This window comes from Sebastes umbrosus, chromosome 10, assembly GCF_015220745.1.
Source record: "Sebastes umbrosus isolate fSebUmb1 chromosome 10, fSebUmb1.pri, whole genome shotgun sequence".
Lineage (NCBI taxonomy): Eukaryota > Metazoa > Chordata > Actinopteri > Perciformes > Sebastidae > Sebastes > Sebastes umbrosus.
The window spans coordinates 32,155,346-32,171,838 of NC_051278.1; the positions used below are offsets into that span (position 1 = coordinate 32,155,346).

Here is a 16,493-nt window from a genome sequence, read left to right on the forward strand (position 1 = left end):
GCCTTTGCCTAATGCCGTTAATGCCTATTTCTCGCCTCAAATGTTCTCAGAATCATCTTGTAGTGCACAGTTTAGCTGTAAAATTAGAAAGTTTGTGATGCCGCTGCCACTGTGAAATCTGGTGAAGGAACGCCAAGTTCTGGAGCACAGCCAATAGGAACGCTCTCTCAGAACATTTTAATTACAATATGCGGAAAGGTTATTATGGAATTTTTGCCCAATGATGCCAAAAGATACTGCCTACTGCCAGACCAAACCAGTCTCGGTCAAATTTCGAAATATTTGGGAAATGTGAAATGCTATAATATAATTGTGGAGCAGCTAGAGCGAAAGCTTTATTAGATTTGGTTTAATAAATGTAGATCATTGGATTAATTCAGTAGGCCTAACCAGTCTGCAAGTACAACATGGGCACTGAATTTACATTTACATATGTATACTAGAGTGGTAAGAAGACATAATCATAGGAGATCTCTGAACAGAATGTGTTGATATTTATATGAAATGTTGTATAAAAAATATGAATAAAGCCTATCATTATTTCTATGATATGACAACATACCATAACAACTTGATAACTGTCTAAATGCTGGGGTCTGCTGTGGGACCAAAACTTGTGACTTAAGGATTTATGAATCCTGAACTGCAAGATTATTAATTGGTGTGAATGATGGAAGCATACAGTAGCTCTTGAAGAAGGAATTACATATATATATAGCAAAAAGGGACTCACATTATAGAAACTTCATTACAGGTCAGGTGTAATAAAGTAATCTACCTCAACCCAGAAATAATAGTAGAACTTGAAATGAAAAATAATACTACTTATACCAAAACCATAATACTAATAATAGCCTATTAATACAGTGAGTATTTATAATGTAAAGTATTAAATCCATAATGGTACAGGTATCCATTGTTTGTATTCTTACAAATTTAACCTGTTTCTTAATAATTACTGTATCATTATCATGTTATTGTCTGTCAACAAATATTTCATTAATTACATATTTAAACAATATGTATATATATATAAAGGGAATATACGAATATACTTCAAAGAGCTGTTTCATGATTCCTAGATATCTTTATACTCTGCCCCTGGTAACAGATGATGCGTCAGCATGAGGAACCAATCAGAAATTCTGTTTGAAAAAAAATGCAGCCAGACTAGAATTTGGTTGTTCTGCTTGAGTGTGGGTTTTCCCCAGCCTGTTGCTTTCAGTTCCTTCTGTCTCTCCTCAGCCTTAAAGGTTGAATCTCACTGAATTCTGTCCATTGATATTTGTGAAAGAGCTTTGCAACTTGACTTGATATAAGGTATCATTTCTGTGTGTGTGAAGATGACGGACCCTGAGAACACCAGCCAGCCTCTCCTGGCAGCTCCCAACCAGCCGGCACAGAGGTAAGGATGGTGGATGTACTGGATGTTTTTCTATCTTTATGGGGACCCACCACTAGGACCAAAAAACTGGTCCCCAAAGTTGACCATTTACTGTCAATTAGTTATACAGACTTCCCTGATGGGTATTGTTATAAATCCTCACAAAAAAAGATAGAAAAACAGTTCAGGTGTGTGTTTTTGTTTGTGTGTGTGTGTGTTAGAGAGAGAGAAAGAGACGGAGACAGATAAATGAGTGTCCTGTGAGATGTAATATTACCTTATCCATGTCTGAAGTTGAACTGAATGTTTGTACAAACAAAACCATAACAGTGATTATTCATCATCATTTTAACCCATTTACAAGCTACATATATATATACTTTAATCCTAACCATTTTTTAAATCACCTGTGCTCTTCTTCAGATTTTTTAATGGATATTTTCTACCCTCCAATCAGCCATTCATTTCCATTAAAATCAACCAGCAGACTCTTGAAACTTGGTTGATTGATGTGATCCATCACACTGAACATGTAAACAGACTTTTCTAAACTGTCAGCATTTACCAAACATTACCAAACAGCAATAGTGGAACTGTGACAAAAGTGATGGATTACCAATCTGAATCCAGCTTCCAGAGTCTGCTGATTTATTATAGGATTGGCTAGAAGTGAATGGAAACCAATGGATTTGTGAAAAGCAAGGGAAATACCTTAAAACACAGAAAATTCCCCAAAAATTGTCAACAATAACATAAAGTATACATGAAGTTGAGGATAAAGAAATACAATTTGCAAAAGCAAGGTATGGTCCTTTAAATGGGATGTAGTTCTACTAACAGTCTGTGGATGTCCTTTTTCTTTTATTTCATGTATTTTGTTTTATTTTCATGAGTAAGTGCTAATTAAATTAAAAAAACATAAAACATTTTTTAGCATCAATTCATTACAGGAAAGACATATCGATTAGTTGAGATTTAAAAGCAGTACAGAGAGGACATGGCATTTAAAGCATTGGGAATTTCAAAAGGAGGTCTTGGTCTGAGCCAAAAATAGGAAAAGGCATAAAAGAAAATCTCAAAATTTCACTCAAGTTTCTCCTTGGCAACAACTGACTTCATCTCTCATTTGGTGGTGACGTACTGTAAATACCTGTTTATTGAGTTGGTTCCTGTTTCATTGAGTTGCCGTGATTCTCAGCCTCTATACTGTCAGGTTCCTCATACTTTGTATTATTCTCTGCTCCCTCATTTTCACATGTCTCTTCTTTTCTGTCATCTCTTTCTCCCACCTAAAGTCCCTATGACCTCCTTGTCAGTGGCAGATATCAATTATCAGTGTCTTTTTCCCTTTTTTTTTATCTTATAGTCATTAATAAAGAAAGACATACCGGTTCTTGAACAGTTGAAATAACAACACCCCGTCATGTTAAAGACATTTTCTTCGCGTCCCTCCTCATTTTCTACCATCCGTCACTCTTTCTCCGTCTGATTCCATTTCAATATGTAAATGTCAAACAAGTCCTCCAAATTAAACATGTTTCTCCTCTTCTTCTCTACCTCCATTCCCCTCACCTCCTCCCTCCTTCTTTCTCTTCTTAACTTCCCAGTGTTCGCCCCTCCCGGGCCTACAAGGTTGCGGGTTTAACGATGTTGGCCTGTGTCCTGATCGTGGGCCAGGTGGTGATCGCCTACTTCCTCCTCAGCCAGAGGAGCGACATCAAATCACTGAAGGAGCAGAGCAGTGGCCTGCAGTCAGAGCTGACGAAGGGAAGATCTGGTGAGGAGGCCACATTCTGTTCAGATCAGGAGGGATATACTGGACGCTGTTGACACTTTGCAGAATGTCTTATGCCAACAGCCTTGTGAGCAGCAAAATAATATAAGAAAATGACAGAAGAAGTGGAAATGTCAGAAAAATCCCTAGTGGCCTGTAGTATTACTCATTCCATTCATGATAAATTAGTGCACTTCTTCCTCTTTTATTCTAAGGCTAAAAGCCAGTTGAACCATATGTGGCTCTGACAGTGATCTGAAAGGACTTTCCAAGGACGTTTGATAAAAAGAAAAACATTCAATCAATTGTAAAAAACAAACAACAACAACAAAAAACAGTAACACTTTATAATGACCATCATTTAAAAATGGTAAATTGATAGTTAATTAAGTTACTTACTGTTAAACAATAAAGTGATCATTAATAATGTTTACTTATTATTACTAATGCTATAATTTATGTTATCTTAACAGTCTATTGTTGCACACACTATATCATTATATATATATATATATTTAGTATTTGTTAATGATTAAGACATTATTCGTAAACCTTAAAGAAATTGTTTGTAAAACATCTATAAACATTACGTAGACAGATATTTGTAACACTTTAATGGTTAATAATTGGTTTGTAAACCATCTATAAACATTATTTGGATGGCTATTATAAAGTGATGATTATAATACCTTGTTAAATGGTTAATAAATACTTCGTAAAGCGTCTATAAACATTATTTAGATACATAATTAATACTTTGTCAATGGTTAATAATCGGTGCCTGGTCCATTTATCTATGTAATGTTTATAGATGATTTACAAACAATATCTTAAAGGTTTACAAATCATTTGGTAATCACTAACAAATATCTAATATATAAAATGTTATAATGTGTGCAACAGTTGACTGGTAATAAATACTTTACTAATGTAATCAGAATGCAATTTTTATTGTATCCTATCAGCTGTGATACAATATATCATTTATAAACTGATTATTTCACATCACACAAGCAAATTATGAAATAACATAAATTATAGCATTACTAATAATTAGTAAACATTAATAATTATCATTTCATTGTTTGTTAACAGTAAAATAACTATTGACTAAGTTTAATTAACTGTCAATTTACCAATTATAAATGATGGTTATTATGTAAGGGATAATGTACAGCGAGCCGGTCATTGTTGTGTATTGTTCCCCGATAGGGCGATGCTGGTGGAAGGGTCTCTCTGCGCCCACAACAATGACCCGCTCGCTGTACATTATCCCGCTTATTACACGGCTACTTACTTAAGAAATCAATATTTTGACACAAAAACAGTCCGCCAGAGTCCGACATCAGAGCTGCTATACATAGCAACGGTCTGTTATACATAGCAACGGTCTGCTATACATAGCAACGGTCTGCTATACATAGCAACGGTCTACTATGCATAGTAACGGTATGTTATGCATAGCAACGGCCTGCTATACATAGCAACGGTCTGCTATACATAGCAACGGTCTGTTCTGCATAGCAACGGTCTCCTATACATAGCAACGCTCTATTATACATAGCAACGGTCTGCTATACATAGTAACGGTCTGCTATACATAGCAACGGGGGGTCTGTTATACATAGCAACAGGGGGATCTGTTATACATTGCAACGGTCTGTTATACATAGCAACGGTCTGCTATACATAGCAACGGTATGTTGTGCAGAAATTACAGACCGCAGAACGCCGTGATTGACCAATCAGAATCGAGTATTCAGCACAGCCGTGTAATAAAAAGTGTTACCAAATAGGGATAGGCTAATCTTTGTATGTATTCTTTGTAAGATGGACAAAATAGCAGGTAAAGCTGTAGTGTACTGGTTATCGTTGGCTTAAAATTCAAACCAGACTGGATCCAAGTTTCCATTTATCTCTACCGGGGTCTAACTTTCATTTTCTCAATCAATGTTTTTTTTTTCTACCTCTCACACACACTGTTTCTCTTTGTGTCTGTAGTTGCTGTGCCCGTGCAGATGCACAGGCCCATGAACGCCTTGCCCGTGCTAATGGACACCTTGGACGAGGTAAATATAATAGGCCAATACCAGATTTTTTTAGGCTGATACTGATCAATAGCTGAGTTTCAAAAATCTGTCTTGTTCCTCGTGTGCAGTTTAAGATGTGGTCTTCATCGTTTTCTCAGTTCTCTATTTTATTTCACTGATTGTATTGCAGGAGGCTTCTACCGGAGTCACAGAAAAAAATGGTATGTTCTGTAGATATTTACTATATCAATATATTTAGGGCTGTCAATTGATAAAAATATTTAATCGCATGTATATATATTATTATATAAATTCATCTCTTCTCCTCTCCTCTCCCAGATGCTCTGCCAGCCACTTCCTGCCAGCTGGAGGCTGCTGGTTTGAAGCCTGTGCGGGTCCCAAATTTCCGCCCGAAATGTGACGAGAGCGGCCGCTACCAGGTCCAGCAGTGCTTCATGCGTTCGTGCTGGTGTGTGAACCCGACCAACGGGGAAACGATCCCTGGATCCATGAGCAATGGAGCGGCCCAATGTGACCTATTCACTGGTGAGACGAGATAACTAATCAGGAAGTCAGACTGAGAGTACATTTTGGCAGCCGCCACACTCAACAATTTGATTTGTATTTTATGTGCAGTTTGAACCAATGGTTTCATGTTAATGTATGTAGTAGTTTAAATCCCAAAAGTTTTATTTTCCCTTCAGTAAATCATTATAGGAGCTTGATTTCATGTGAAATATCCTGGATTTCGCCATGAGCCAAGAAACAATAATTCATTTTTAGTGCATTTTTAGTGAATTTTAGTTAAATCTTTATTATTGACGTTTTGTAAATGAAATACTGCATTTAATTGTATGAAAAAACATCTGGCATATGCAATTCCATTATCGCCAATCACCGTTTGTATTTTGATGGCTTTAGATGCAGATTTAAAATATCTAACCATTTATATTATTAAAATAATGATTATCTCTGAACCCTGATTTAAGCTACAATATCATTGACAGTCAAGTTTCTGTCTTTGTAGGTGGCATGCGCAAACTGTTGCCTGCACCTGATATTGTCAACTGATGCTGTGGTGAGTACACGTGTGGTTCCATCTGATTCTCCATGTATGTATTCATATATTAATATCTGTGAGCAGCACTGCATGTAGGATGGGATTATATGCCGCTATAGTTTCAATTCAGTCCAATCAAGAAGTGCTTTTTTTTAGACTCTGAATATTTAAAGGGACTATTTGTAACTTTCAGAAATGCTTGTTAACAGCGACACCTGTGGCCGTGAAGTCAATGAAAGTCAGCGTCGAGCTCGCGCTTGCTCGCTCTAAATATACCTGAACGAGCATCGCTCAAAACAGTGAGGCGACACATGTCAACCAAATCCACAATATCACTCTATATTTCAGCTGCTTGGCAGTAATGTTAGCTGACCAGATGAAGGTCTCTCCATGAATCAATGCTGATCCTAGTGTCTCAGCGCAGGCTGAGGCAGCAGGGCTCCGCAGGGTGTCTTCCTGCTCTCTCCACCCGCAGCCAGAGTGAGCAGGGAGACACCGGCACCCGGTCGGTAACGAGACGATAAAGTAACTCACTGCGGAGCCCTGTCACTTCACAAGACATGGGAAACCTCTGTTGGTCTGGAGGAGCTGTAGCATTTATTTCTGCACAAACGTCCACTGTACATTCACTAGATATTCTCAGAGCTACTAACTCTTCTGCAGTGTGGAGTGAGCACGCGTTCACGTCTAGAGGTGGAGCGAGAACACGCGCCCGCTCTGAGTGAAGGCAAGCAGGCAGGCAGAGGAGCAGTGACTCCAGCCACACGCGAACGCGCATGTGCGAGCACGCATGTGTCCCGACCCGGTACATTTATACGCTTAAAAAGTTACAAACAGTCTCTTTAAACACTTGGGAAGGGATGCATTTAAAGCAGCAGTGGGTAGAATTGGAGCAAATACGATTTAAAAAAAGTTATTTTTATAAAATACTGCAAAGTGAGAAAGTTTGTGACCCGCCCGCCGTGTTGAGATCAAGTTGAGGAAATACTGAGCACCGCCCACCAGCCGGAGCAAACGTTCTCATTTTACAGCTAAACAGTACACTACAAGATGTTTCTGAAAACATTTTATGTTAATTCATATTTGATCAGCGCTGCCTAGTTTGACCGTTTGATTGGAGTTCGTGAGTGATTGACAGCTGCCTCCGTTGAATGAACGGCCGATAGGAATTTTTAAGATGTTCTAAAGCCTGAAAACAGAGCCATGAGGAGGTGCAGAAGTCTACTGAACTGACTTTCTACTGCTGCTAAAACTTTGACTCAACTGTATTTTTTCATCTGTTTTCTCTTTCTCAGGTGATTGAAGCTGATGAAATCTCCTCCAGAGACGAGCAACAGTTCAACTCCGAATCATGACATGTTAACATCTTCATTAATTTCTAATCCAAATCATATTTGTAATATTTGATAAGCTAATGGGGTTTTATATACTGCTGATAAAATTAGAACCATTTATCTGCTTGCTATCATCCTATCGGTTTATTGCTATTGATTACACCATCTTTCACTTTTGTAAATGGCTGGTAACAGTTTGTAGAGAGCAGTGGATTTTTTAAACAACAGCCTATACTTTTAATATTCACATTCTTTTTTTATTACTCTGGCTAAAGGGGGATCAAACTGTGATTAAAAAATATTGACACTTTTGGGCAAAATCAGGAAGCAGGAAACTTTTCAGACAATGGTAAACTGTATTTTCTCCATTTATTTGACCAACCCAAAATAAAACTCTTAAAAGACAGTTCCGGTGGTTTTCTTTGACAATATCACAAGGGAATTTCAAACTGAGTGAAAACCCCATGACGACATGATTAGCCAGTGAAACAAAGCACCATCGACTGACCTGTCATATTCTATTTTCCACAGCATGTCGAGTGTTTAAAGCAAAGTAAAGCAAGAGAAAAACATGCAAAAACATTATAGACGGGGAAAATAAGAAAGTAAGAGCATGCAATATATAAAGACAACAACATAATGATTGTCAATAGGCACAAGTTGTTTCTGTGTTCCAGTTCTCAAACATACAACACCTATACAGTAGGTTTCTAATATACGTTCCAGTCAAAGTCAAAACTAAACGGAGCACAACATCAATCTGAACTCAAATGTGGCTTTTTTTTTGTCTAATAGCTGTTACAGGCCTGACTGTGTACATAAACATTGTGCGTTGGCAGCAATTTCAATGGCAGCAATACAGTACCTGGGGGTCATGTGAAAAAAAAACACCTCCTATATGTGGGTTTAAATCATAACTTAACAAAAATGTGTACATTTTCAGGTTAATCCAGCGAAGTGAAATATCTGTCAAGCCAAATGAATGGCTGTAATATTGTCACTTGTCCATTTTACAGTTAAAATCTATCTTCCTCAAAAAAAAAAGACACCTTTCAGTACATCCAACTCATCAAAGCATGCTGCAGACACTACATTTAAGTAAACATGTCACTATATCACTGATTTTCTTTGACAGGTTTTGATATGTCTTGGACCAAAAACAAAACCATTGATTGTTGAAAGACAAAGTAACGACTTTAAATCCCTAAAATTCACACAAGTGCAAAAGATCAACTAGTTTCCAGCATATGAAAATAGGCAGCCAAACCCCATCAGGAAAGGCTATTGCACAAAATGGCATGAGATGATAATATCAAGTCCAGACCAGAGTAGGCACTCTTCATAATATATATATATTTTTCATAAAATACTTTAATACACATTTTTCCTGTTTCGTTAAAACCCCAAGGGCAATTAAAGCTACATCTTTAAACAAGAATTTCACTTTGGTGTATGCAGGACAGGCTGAAGTCTGACCTTTTAAAAAAAGGAACAGTGTTTTTAGCATTTAGGGCGGATCTATTGGCAGAAATGGAATATGATATTAATATGTATGTTTTCTTTAGTGTATAATCACCTGAAATTAAGAACCGTTGTGTTTTTGTTACCTTAGAATGAGCCGTTTATATCTACGTAGGGAGCGGGTCCTCTCTTCACGGAGCCGGCCGCCATGTTTCTACAGTAGCCCAGAATGGACAAACCAAACACTGGCTCTAGATAGGGACATTCACATGTTTGCATTGGTTACCCTATTTCTCCTACACACTTGGCACACGGGACAAGTTTCAGTTGGTTGCAATCTACAACCTTACTGCTAGGTGCCGCCAAATCCTACACACTGCTCCTTTAAGCAGTGTGAAGTGGAATATATAGAGAAATATTTAGTAGTTTTGAATCAAGTGTGTCAAATTTTGGAATCACAGGTTATTTTCCATGAACCTCTACAAAGATGTAGAGATTATATGCCTATAATTCAAAAATAAAAATGGTGTACAAAGTGAAAAATTGACCTATAACCACATAGAGAGGTGTGTTGTCCTGCAAAGACGCATCACACCACAACACAGACTTGCAAACAGGAAGGGTATTGACAGGTTTTACACTGAAGAGCACCATGATTGTGAGGTGAGACCATTTTTCCATGCTTTATCACCCCCTGAGCAAAAAAAGTGCAAATACTAAAGGCTGCTATTGTTGATTATTAACCACTAGACGGCAGAAGATGACACACTTCCTCTTGGAGAGACGCAATACTATTCTAGATCTATTTGGACAGCAAAAGAGATGTGGTGTGTTTCTCTGTAGTGAACCTCCTTAAGAAAGGGGAGGAAATAGCCAGCACAGCTGGCCTGCCTGTGGATATTGGTTGGTCTCATTATTTATCAATAAATCTTCAGAAATGGATAGGGTTGAGGACAGAAATCAGTTATGGCAGGTATAATGATATACTTATAGGTAGCAGTCTAAATTTCAATCATTGACCACAATGGAAAGAAATGTGGGGTCTCCTGTGTTTAAATTAACTGTACTGTAATCCTTTCCACCTGCTGCTAATATGCTAAATGTATTACAAAATGTATGCCAGTCCCCCACACGTATGTAGCAAGAGTTCAGATGATCACCTGAATCAAAAGAAATATTAAAATAATCACTGTTTCACCTTACTCCATAAGTTTGAAACTTCCTATTTACTCATCCATCTGGAAGGTGAAAATAATAACTACTGAAAAGTTTTGAACTTTTGAAACACATATCTGTTCCCATATGCAGCTGTGGTGACGCCCTCTGTTTGAAGACATCTCTCCTCCTCCTCCTCCTCCTCTTCCTCTTCCTCTTCCTCTTCCTCTCTCCTCTCTCCTCCTCCTCCTCCTCCTCCTCCTCTCTCCTTCTTACTTTTCTTCCTCTCTTCTCATTTGGGTCCTCCTTTTAAGTTGCGTATGTAGTCTTTGACGGTGGTTTCAATGTTGGGAACGGCGTAACTTTGTGCTGCATAGATTCCCGTACACGTCCCTATGACAACACCCATCAACGCTGAAGAGCGTAGCCTTGCAACAACGTACCCGGCCAGAAAACCCTTCAGGAAAGGAGAGGCCAGCAGACTGCCTCCCTAAGGAGGAAAGGAGAGCAGAGATTAGACCTCAGGTACTAGGTAGCCTGATCAGTGGGTTTATATATACATCCACACACTAGCAGTTTATGTTTTCATAACCTGTGCCTAAAAAGGCGTATGAACATAAAAACAATGTGGAGCCTGTGAGCCAAATTCAAGGCAGAGTAACCTGAGCATGTACAGATTAGTGCCCGTGTGAGTAGAGTTGTTCTGATACCAGTATCGGAAATGCGTCCGATACTGCCCAAAATTCGGATCGGGTATCGGCGAGTACACCAGTCTATATACTGATCCGATAACGCAATTTATTAACTCAGAAAAAAATCACCTTGTTTAACCAGAAATCAATTCTTCTTTGCAGCTTCAAAACAGTAGCCTTCACTGTGCTGTTACACTGGATGTATCATGGTTGCCACTGGCAACTACTGTTTTAGAGCAGCGAAGAAGAACTGATTGCAGATAGTTTGTCACATGACAATAGCAAACAACAGTGCGGCGCTAGTGGAGAGTGTAAAAGTAACATTAGTCAGAGCAAGGAAAATGTCAGCCATTTGGCAATGTTTCACAGTGGAAAATCCAACAAGTAAAACGCCAATATGTACAGTATGTAAGGCTTCCGTTCCGAGGAGTGGCACTAGTGCTGCCAAGTTCATCATTCTCTGTATGTACTACGTACTGTATTTGGTCCTGTTTTACAAAAGGGTTTAACCTATGCCATGCCATACAACAAAGATAGTAGTCATATCCATACATGGTCAGTAGTGAACAGCTGTTTAATAATAATAACAATAAGTTTTTTTAAAGGGACTGTTTGTAACTTCTTACACGTATAAATCATTGCAGGTTGGTGTCTCATGCGCGCTCGCGTGTGGCTACGATGTTCAGACTCAGACTCCAACACAAACTATAGCGCCAAGCACCAAAACCTCTTGGTTGTATCTAGTGAAGCCCGTCTGTTAAACAGTGTTGGCCGCGGTCGGAGGACGCGGGGGAGACCGTAGCTTTGGTCTCCAAGACCGGAGTCTCTGCTGTACTCTGCTCCTCTGTCTGCTAGCCTTCACTCACACACACCGCACTCGTTCTCACTCTTTCACTCACGTGCATGCGCACACACTACACACTGCAGAAGAGTCAGTTTAGCTCTGAGAATATCTAGTGAATGTACAGTGGACGTTTCCCGTGTCTTGTGAAGTGACGGGGCTCCGCAGAGAGAAACGTTATCGTCTCCGACCAAAACTCCGGTGTCTCCCCTGTTCCCTCCGGCCGCGGTCGGGAGGCTGAGGCAGGAAAAGCCAACACTAGGATCAGCATTGATTCATGGAGAGACCTTCGTCTGGTCAGCTAACATTACTGCCAAGCAACTGAAATATAGAGTGATATTGTGGTTTCAGCTGACGTGTGTCGCCTCACTGTTTTGAGTTTATGCTCGTTCATGTCTATGTAGAGCGAATGCAAGCAACAGGACGCTGACTTTCGTTGACTTAGCGGCCACAGGTGTCGCTGTTAACAAGCAATTTCTGATTCTTACAAACAGTCCCTTTAATCATGCTGATATAGGTTCGGTACTCGTATCAGTGAATACCGCAAGTTCAGGTATCAGAATCTGTATGAGGAAGGAAAAAATGGTATCTGAACATCTCTATGTGTGAGCCTTACTGGAGGAACCCCAGCCTGTATCTCATCCTCCATCCGTCTCTGAATGTCCTCCAGCTGGTCCTTCAGCTCCACCAGGTCCTTGAGCTGGCCCAGAGGGCCCTGCACACACACAGAGACAAACAAACTACAGGTCAGGTTAGTGGAGCTGTCGAGGGTTTCCTAAAACATAGAGCACATCTAAAGACGGGAAAACATTGTATTATGTACAAACAAAATGATAATATAAACATGAAAACTGTGTATTCTGGTCATTCTCAGGACCTCAAACACTGTAGACCCAGTAAAGAACTAATCAATTATATCAATAGACCATTTTAACAGCTGGCCTAAGGTCAAAATGGTTGCAAGTATGGACCATTTATCAAATAGTTACTTCTAGGCTAATCTCACCCCTATCTTCTAAGTGAAAACCACCAACACAGCTCACTTTTAGAGCAATTTGTTCATATCCGGCATTAACCTGATTTTACAGCACAGGTCTAGGATTGATCCAAACTAGTCCACTCTGTTATACATGTTGTTGTCTAGTGTAGTGGCTGATCACTCATTCACTATACTAACCTCGTGTATTAGTTCACTTAGTTAGGAGGCCATTGATCACAGACACCAGCCGTCACCAGCTGTTATCCTGATACACGTGTTAGTATTTGAACACAGTTCAAGTCAACAGCTAGCTAACTAGGCTAACGGTAGTTAGCCAGCAGCTCATTCTCTCTTGTATTGTAGCAGCTTGTTAATGGACCTGTACATCTGTTTAAAACACCCTCAATCATTCTGGTTTCAGCGTATTTACATCCATATAACGTTAGTTAGTTAACAGAACTGGCCAACTAGCATTTAGGTTAACGCTAACCAAGCTAAGCTAACCGACAGCAGGTTGCTACGTTACCGCAGCCTAAAGACTGTTTCAGCTTTACTTCATAAAGCTTTGATAACTTCATGACTGCCGCATAGCTGCTGTATGTTCAGCTTGTTATTATGATAACAGGCTACAGTGACACCAAACATCTACAATGTAAAGTTAACGTAGGAAGTTGTAAACTTCGACCTTGTCGTCTGCCATAGTTCCACTGTCTGTGTTGTTGATGTCTTCTTCTTCTACTTCTTCCTCTTCGGTTTCTTCTTCTTCTTCGTTGGAGTTTTATTACGGTTGGCAAACAACTCTATGGGGCATTACCGCCACCAGCTGGTCTGGAGTGTAGATCAGGATTATAAGGCCTTTAAAGGTCCCATATTGTAAAAAGTGAGATTTTCATGTCTTTCATATTATAAAGCAGGTTTAAGTGCTTTATAAATACTTTTAAATTATCAAAATGTACGGAGAAATACACACAGCCCGTATTCAGAAATTGTGCGTTTGAAACAAGCCGTCAGGATTTCTGTCCATTTGTGATGTCACAAATATGCGATATTTAGACCATTACACGGCTTTAAACGTAAACATTCTAAATGTGTCCCAGTTTATTTCCTGTTGCAGTGGATGTAAATGTCATCAGCTGACAGGAAGTAAACATGGACCCAAGCTGTTGCTTAGCAACGCAATTCCGTTGCAATTCTGTTGAAATGCACCAAAACGGAGCGTTTCAGACAGAGGGTAAATACAGGTATATTCAGGCAGACACTATGAGGAAAATAACGTGTTTTTTTTTAACATTACAGCATGTAAACATGTTCTAGTAGAAACACAAAATAAAAGTGTGAGCCTGAAAATGAGCACGATATGGGACCTTAAGATAGATAGATAGATAGTAACTTTATTGATCCCGAGGGAAATTCAAGGTTCCAGCATCACAGTTCCATAGTGCAAAACATGTTAGTAAAAAGGCAGTAAAAAAGTTAGTAGTGCAAAGTACAAAATACAAAAAAATATACCAGATTTGAAAAATACAAGGAGATGAAGAAAACTGTTAAAACTGAATATAGTGCAGAGTAACAGCTGTGATACACGACTATTAAAAAGTGCAGAAGAGACTGTTATAAATGAGTATAGTGCAGGGTAGCTCCAGTAGCTTAGTCTAAAGAGGTGTTGTACAGTTTGATGGCTCGGGGGACAAAGGATTTCCTGAGTCTGTCTGTGGAGCACTTGGGGAGCAGCAGCCTGCCACTAAACGGGCTCCTCTGTTTGGTGATGACGGCGTGCAGAGGATGGCTGGCGTTGTCCAGTATGGCCTGCAGTCTGTTGAGTGTTCATTCCTCTGCCACCGTCATCAGAGAGTCAAGCTCCATGCCGACCACAGAGCCGGCCCACCTGATCAGCTTGTCCAGCCTTGAGGTGTCCCTCTTAGTTGTGCTGCCCCCCCCCAGCACACCACAGCGTAGAAAAGGACGCTGGCGACCACAGATTGGTAAAACATCCGCAGGAGTTTTGTGCAGATGTTAAATGATCCCAGCCTCCTCAGGGAGTACAGTCTGCTTTGTCCCTTCCTGTAGAGGTGGTCAGTGTTTATTGTCCAGTCCAGTTTGTTGTCCAGCTGTAGCCCGAGGTACTTGTAGGTACCCACGACCTCCACCTCGTCCCCATCGATCTGGACTGGTCGTGGGGGTGGTCGAGACTTCCTGAAGTCTATGACCATCTCTTTGGTTTTTGCGGTGTTGAGCTACAGGTGGTTGGAATGACACCAGGCGACGAAGTCCCCCACCATCTAAATTATATCACTTTCGGACCAACTCCTCAAGATTCCACAGATTCCTCTTCCTCCTCAGATGCCTGGCAACAAGTAGCGGCCCCAGCTCCGGATGATGAGCCACTGGGGGCCACGTCAGCAACAGGCTCATGGTTTTCCCCGACACATGAGTCCATCAGGACTGGGGGGCTCGATAGAGGGCCACCTGCCGATGGCCTCATGCATCAGGGAGAACCACGGCCAAGTGGCTGCCGTGGCCTCCCCCTCATCTGTCCCCGTTGGTGGATTTTTCAGCTCCTGGAAGATATCAAACAAGGGATTTATCAGTTAGATGAAGACAGACTAAAACACGATAATGTGATGTATTATGTAAAAAATACAATAGTCACAAATGCTTATTTATGGAAGTGAACTGAGCTCATAAGAAATACAATATTTCACCTTATATTTCCTCTTTAGGTTGTCCCATTTTTTGGACACCTGTATGAAGGTGAGGCGCCCCTCCAGGCCCATCATTCTTATGACTTCCCTGTGGAGTATAAAACATGTCAACTTATTGCATCCCTGACCCCAGACACAAGATAGTTCTGTTCAATATTAATAAAAGGGCATCAGATGTAAAACAGTTAACTCACCCCCAGGCCTTCTTCGCCGTATGTCTCTTCCCTGTGAAGAGGTGGTCATTATCAGAGCGATGACTTATTAGACTTTTTGTGTCTTCGTCTGTCCATGCTAAATGACACATATTTCATACATATCAGAAATTGGAAAACATTAAGCAATGTCACACATCATTTTGCTCACATCATATGAAGAACAATTAATGATAGGTTGTTTCTTGAAATAAGCAGCATGTCCGCCATGTGAATACTGATGACGTTACTTTTGCTCTGGCGTAACATACTTATTTCCTAACAAAGGTCCGATGAATAACGGATGCTCTACAATACACACATTAGGAGGTGCTGTCATGACATAACTAAACGGATTGTGGATGAAATAAATGTAAACACGTTGCATTAACGTCACATTATTTCACAGAATAACGGGCACCTACACTTGTGCTGTTTTTCCGCCATAGTTCAAATGCTTGGCAGATGTAACTGGAGGGAGAGTCGGCGGAGTACGTCGGCTTTTAAGCTGCACGACTTCCGTGAAGGCTGCTCTCGTGTATCCTCGCTCATCGCTCCTTGGAGGTCCGTCCTCAATCCTCGATCCTCGGTCCTCGCTCCTCCGTGCAGAAATAAGAGCTTTGGGACGGTCTTCAAGATGGCGCACCAGAACAACTTCCGGTTCAAGCGAGGATCGAGGAGCAAGGAGCGAGGAAACGAAAAATAAGTGCTTTGGGATGCTCCCCGTGTCTCTTGCAAATCCAGACAAACGTCGTCGTCTTAAGCAGCAGGTGGAGTATATGGTGCAGCATAATATTGCTGAGCTTAGTGTTAGTGCCAGGACCTCCCCGTGTTTGCTTGCTGATAAAGCTAATGGTGAAGATCGCTTCTGTACAGACTTTCGGAAAATG

At 40.2% G+C, this 16,493-nt stretch overlaps 2 protein-coding genes across 6 annotated transcripts; one reads left to right on the plus strand and one right to left on the minus strand.

Annotated features, from left to right (window-relative positions):
- Positions 1-1,222: 1,222 nt before the first annotated feature.
- On the plus strand, positions 1,223-7,988 carry LOC119495081 (insulin-like growth factor-binding protein 2). The gene is made up of 7 exons (XM_037781283.1): positions 1,223-1,405; positions 2,992-3,161; positions 5,160-5,227; positions 5,379-5,409; positions 5,528-5,734; positions 6,216-6,266; positions 7,544-7,988. Exons 1-6 carry the CDS (start codon positions 1,344-1,346, stop codon positions 6,257-6,259), a joined length of 582 nt encoding a protein of 193 aa, XP_037637211.1. The 5' UTR covers positions 1,223-1,343; the 3' UTR covers positions 6,260-6,266; positions 7,544-7,988.
- Positions 7,933-13,572, minus strand: LOC119495082 (SLC35A4 upstream open reading frame protein-like). Of its 5 annotated transcripts, none has more exons than XM_037781288.1 (4): positions 13,396-13,572; positions 12,348-12,446; positions 10,463-10,688; positions 7,933-10,394 (listed from the first exon to the last, which is right to left on the minus strand). In XM_037781288.1, the coding sequence occupies exons 1-3, from the start codon at positions 13,408-13,410 to the stop codon at positions 10,491-10,493; spliced, it is 312 nt and encodes a 103-aa protein (XP_037637216.1). In that variant the 5' UTR covers positions 13,411-13,572; the 3' UTR covers positions 7,933-10,394; positions 10,463-10,490. The 5 variants fall into 5 exon arrangements, with proteins under 5 accessions (XP_037637216.1, XP_037637215.1, XP_037637213.1 ...); XM_037781287.1 differs by having other exon boundaries at positions 7,933-10,400; XM_037781285.1 differs by having other exon boundaries at positions 7,933-10,418; positions 10,457-10,688; positions 13,396-13,570.
- Between the last annotated feature and the right edge of the window lie 2,921 nt (positions 13,573-16,493).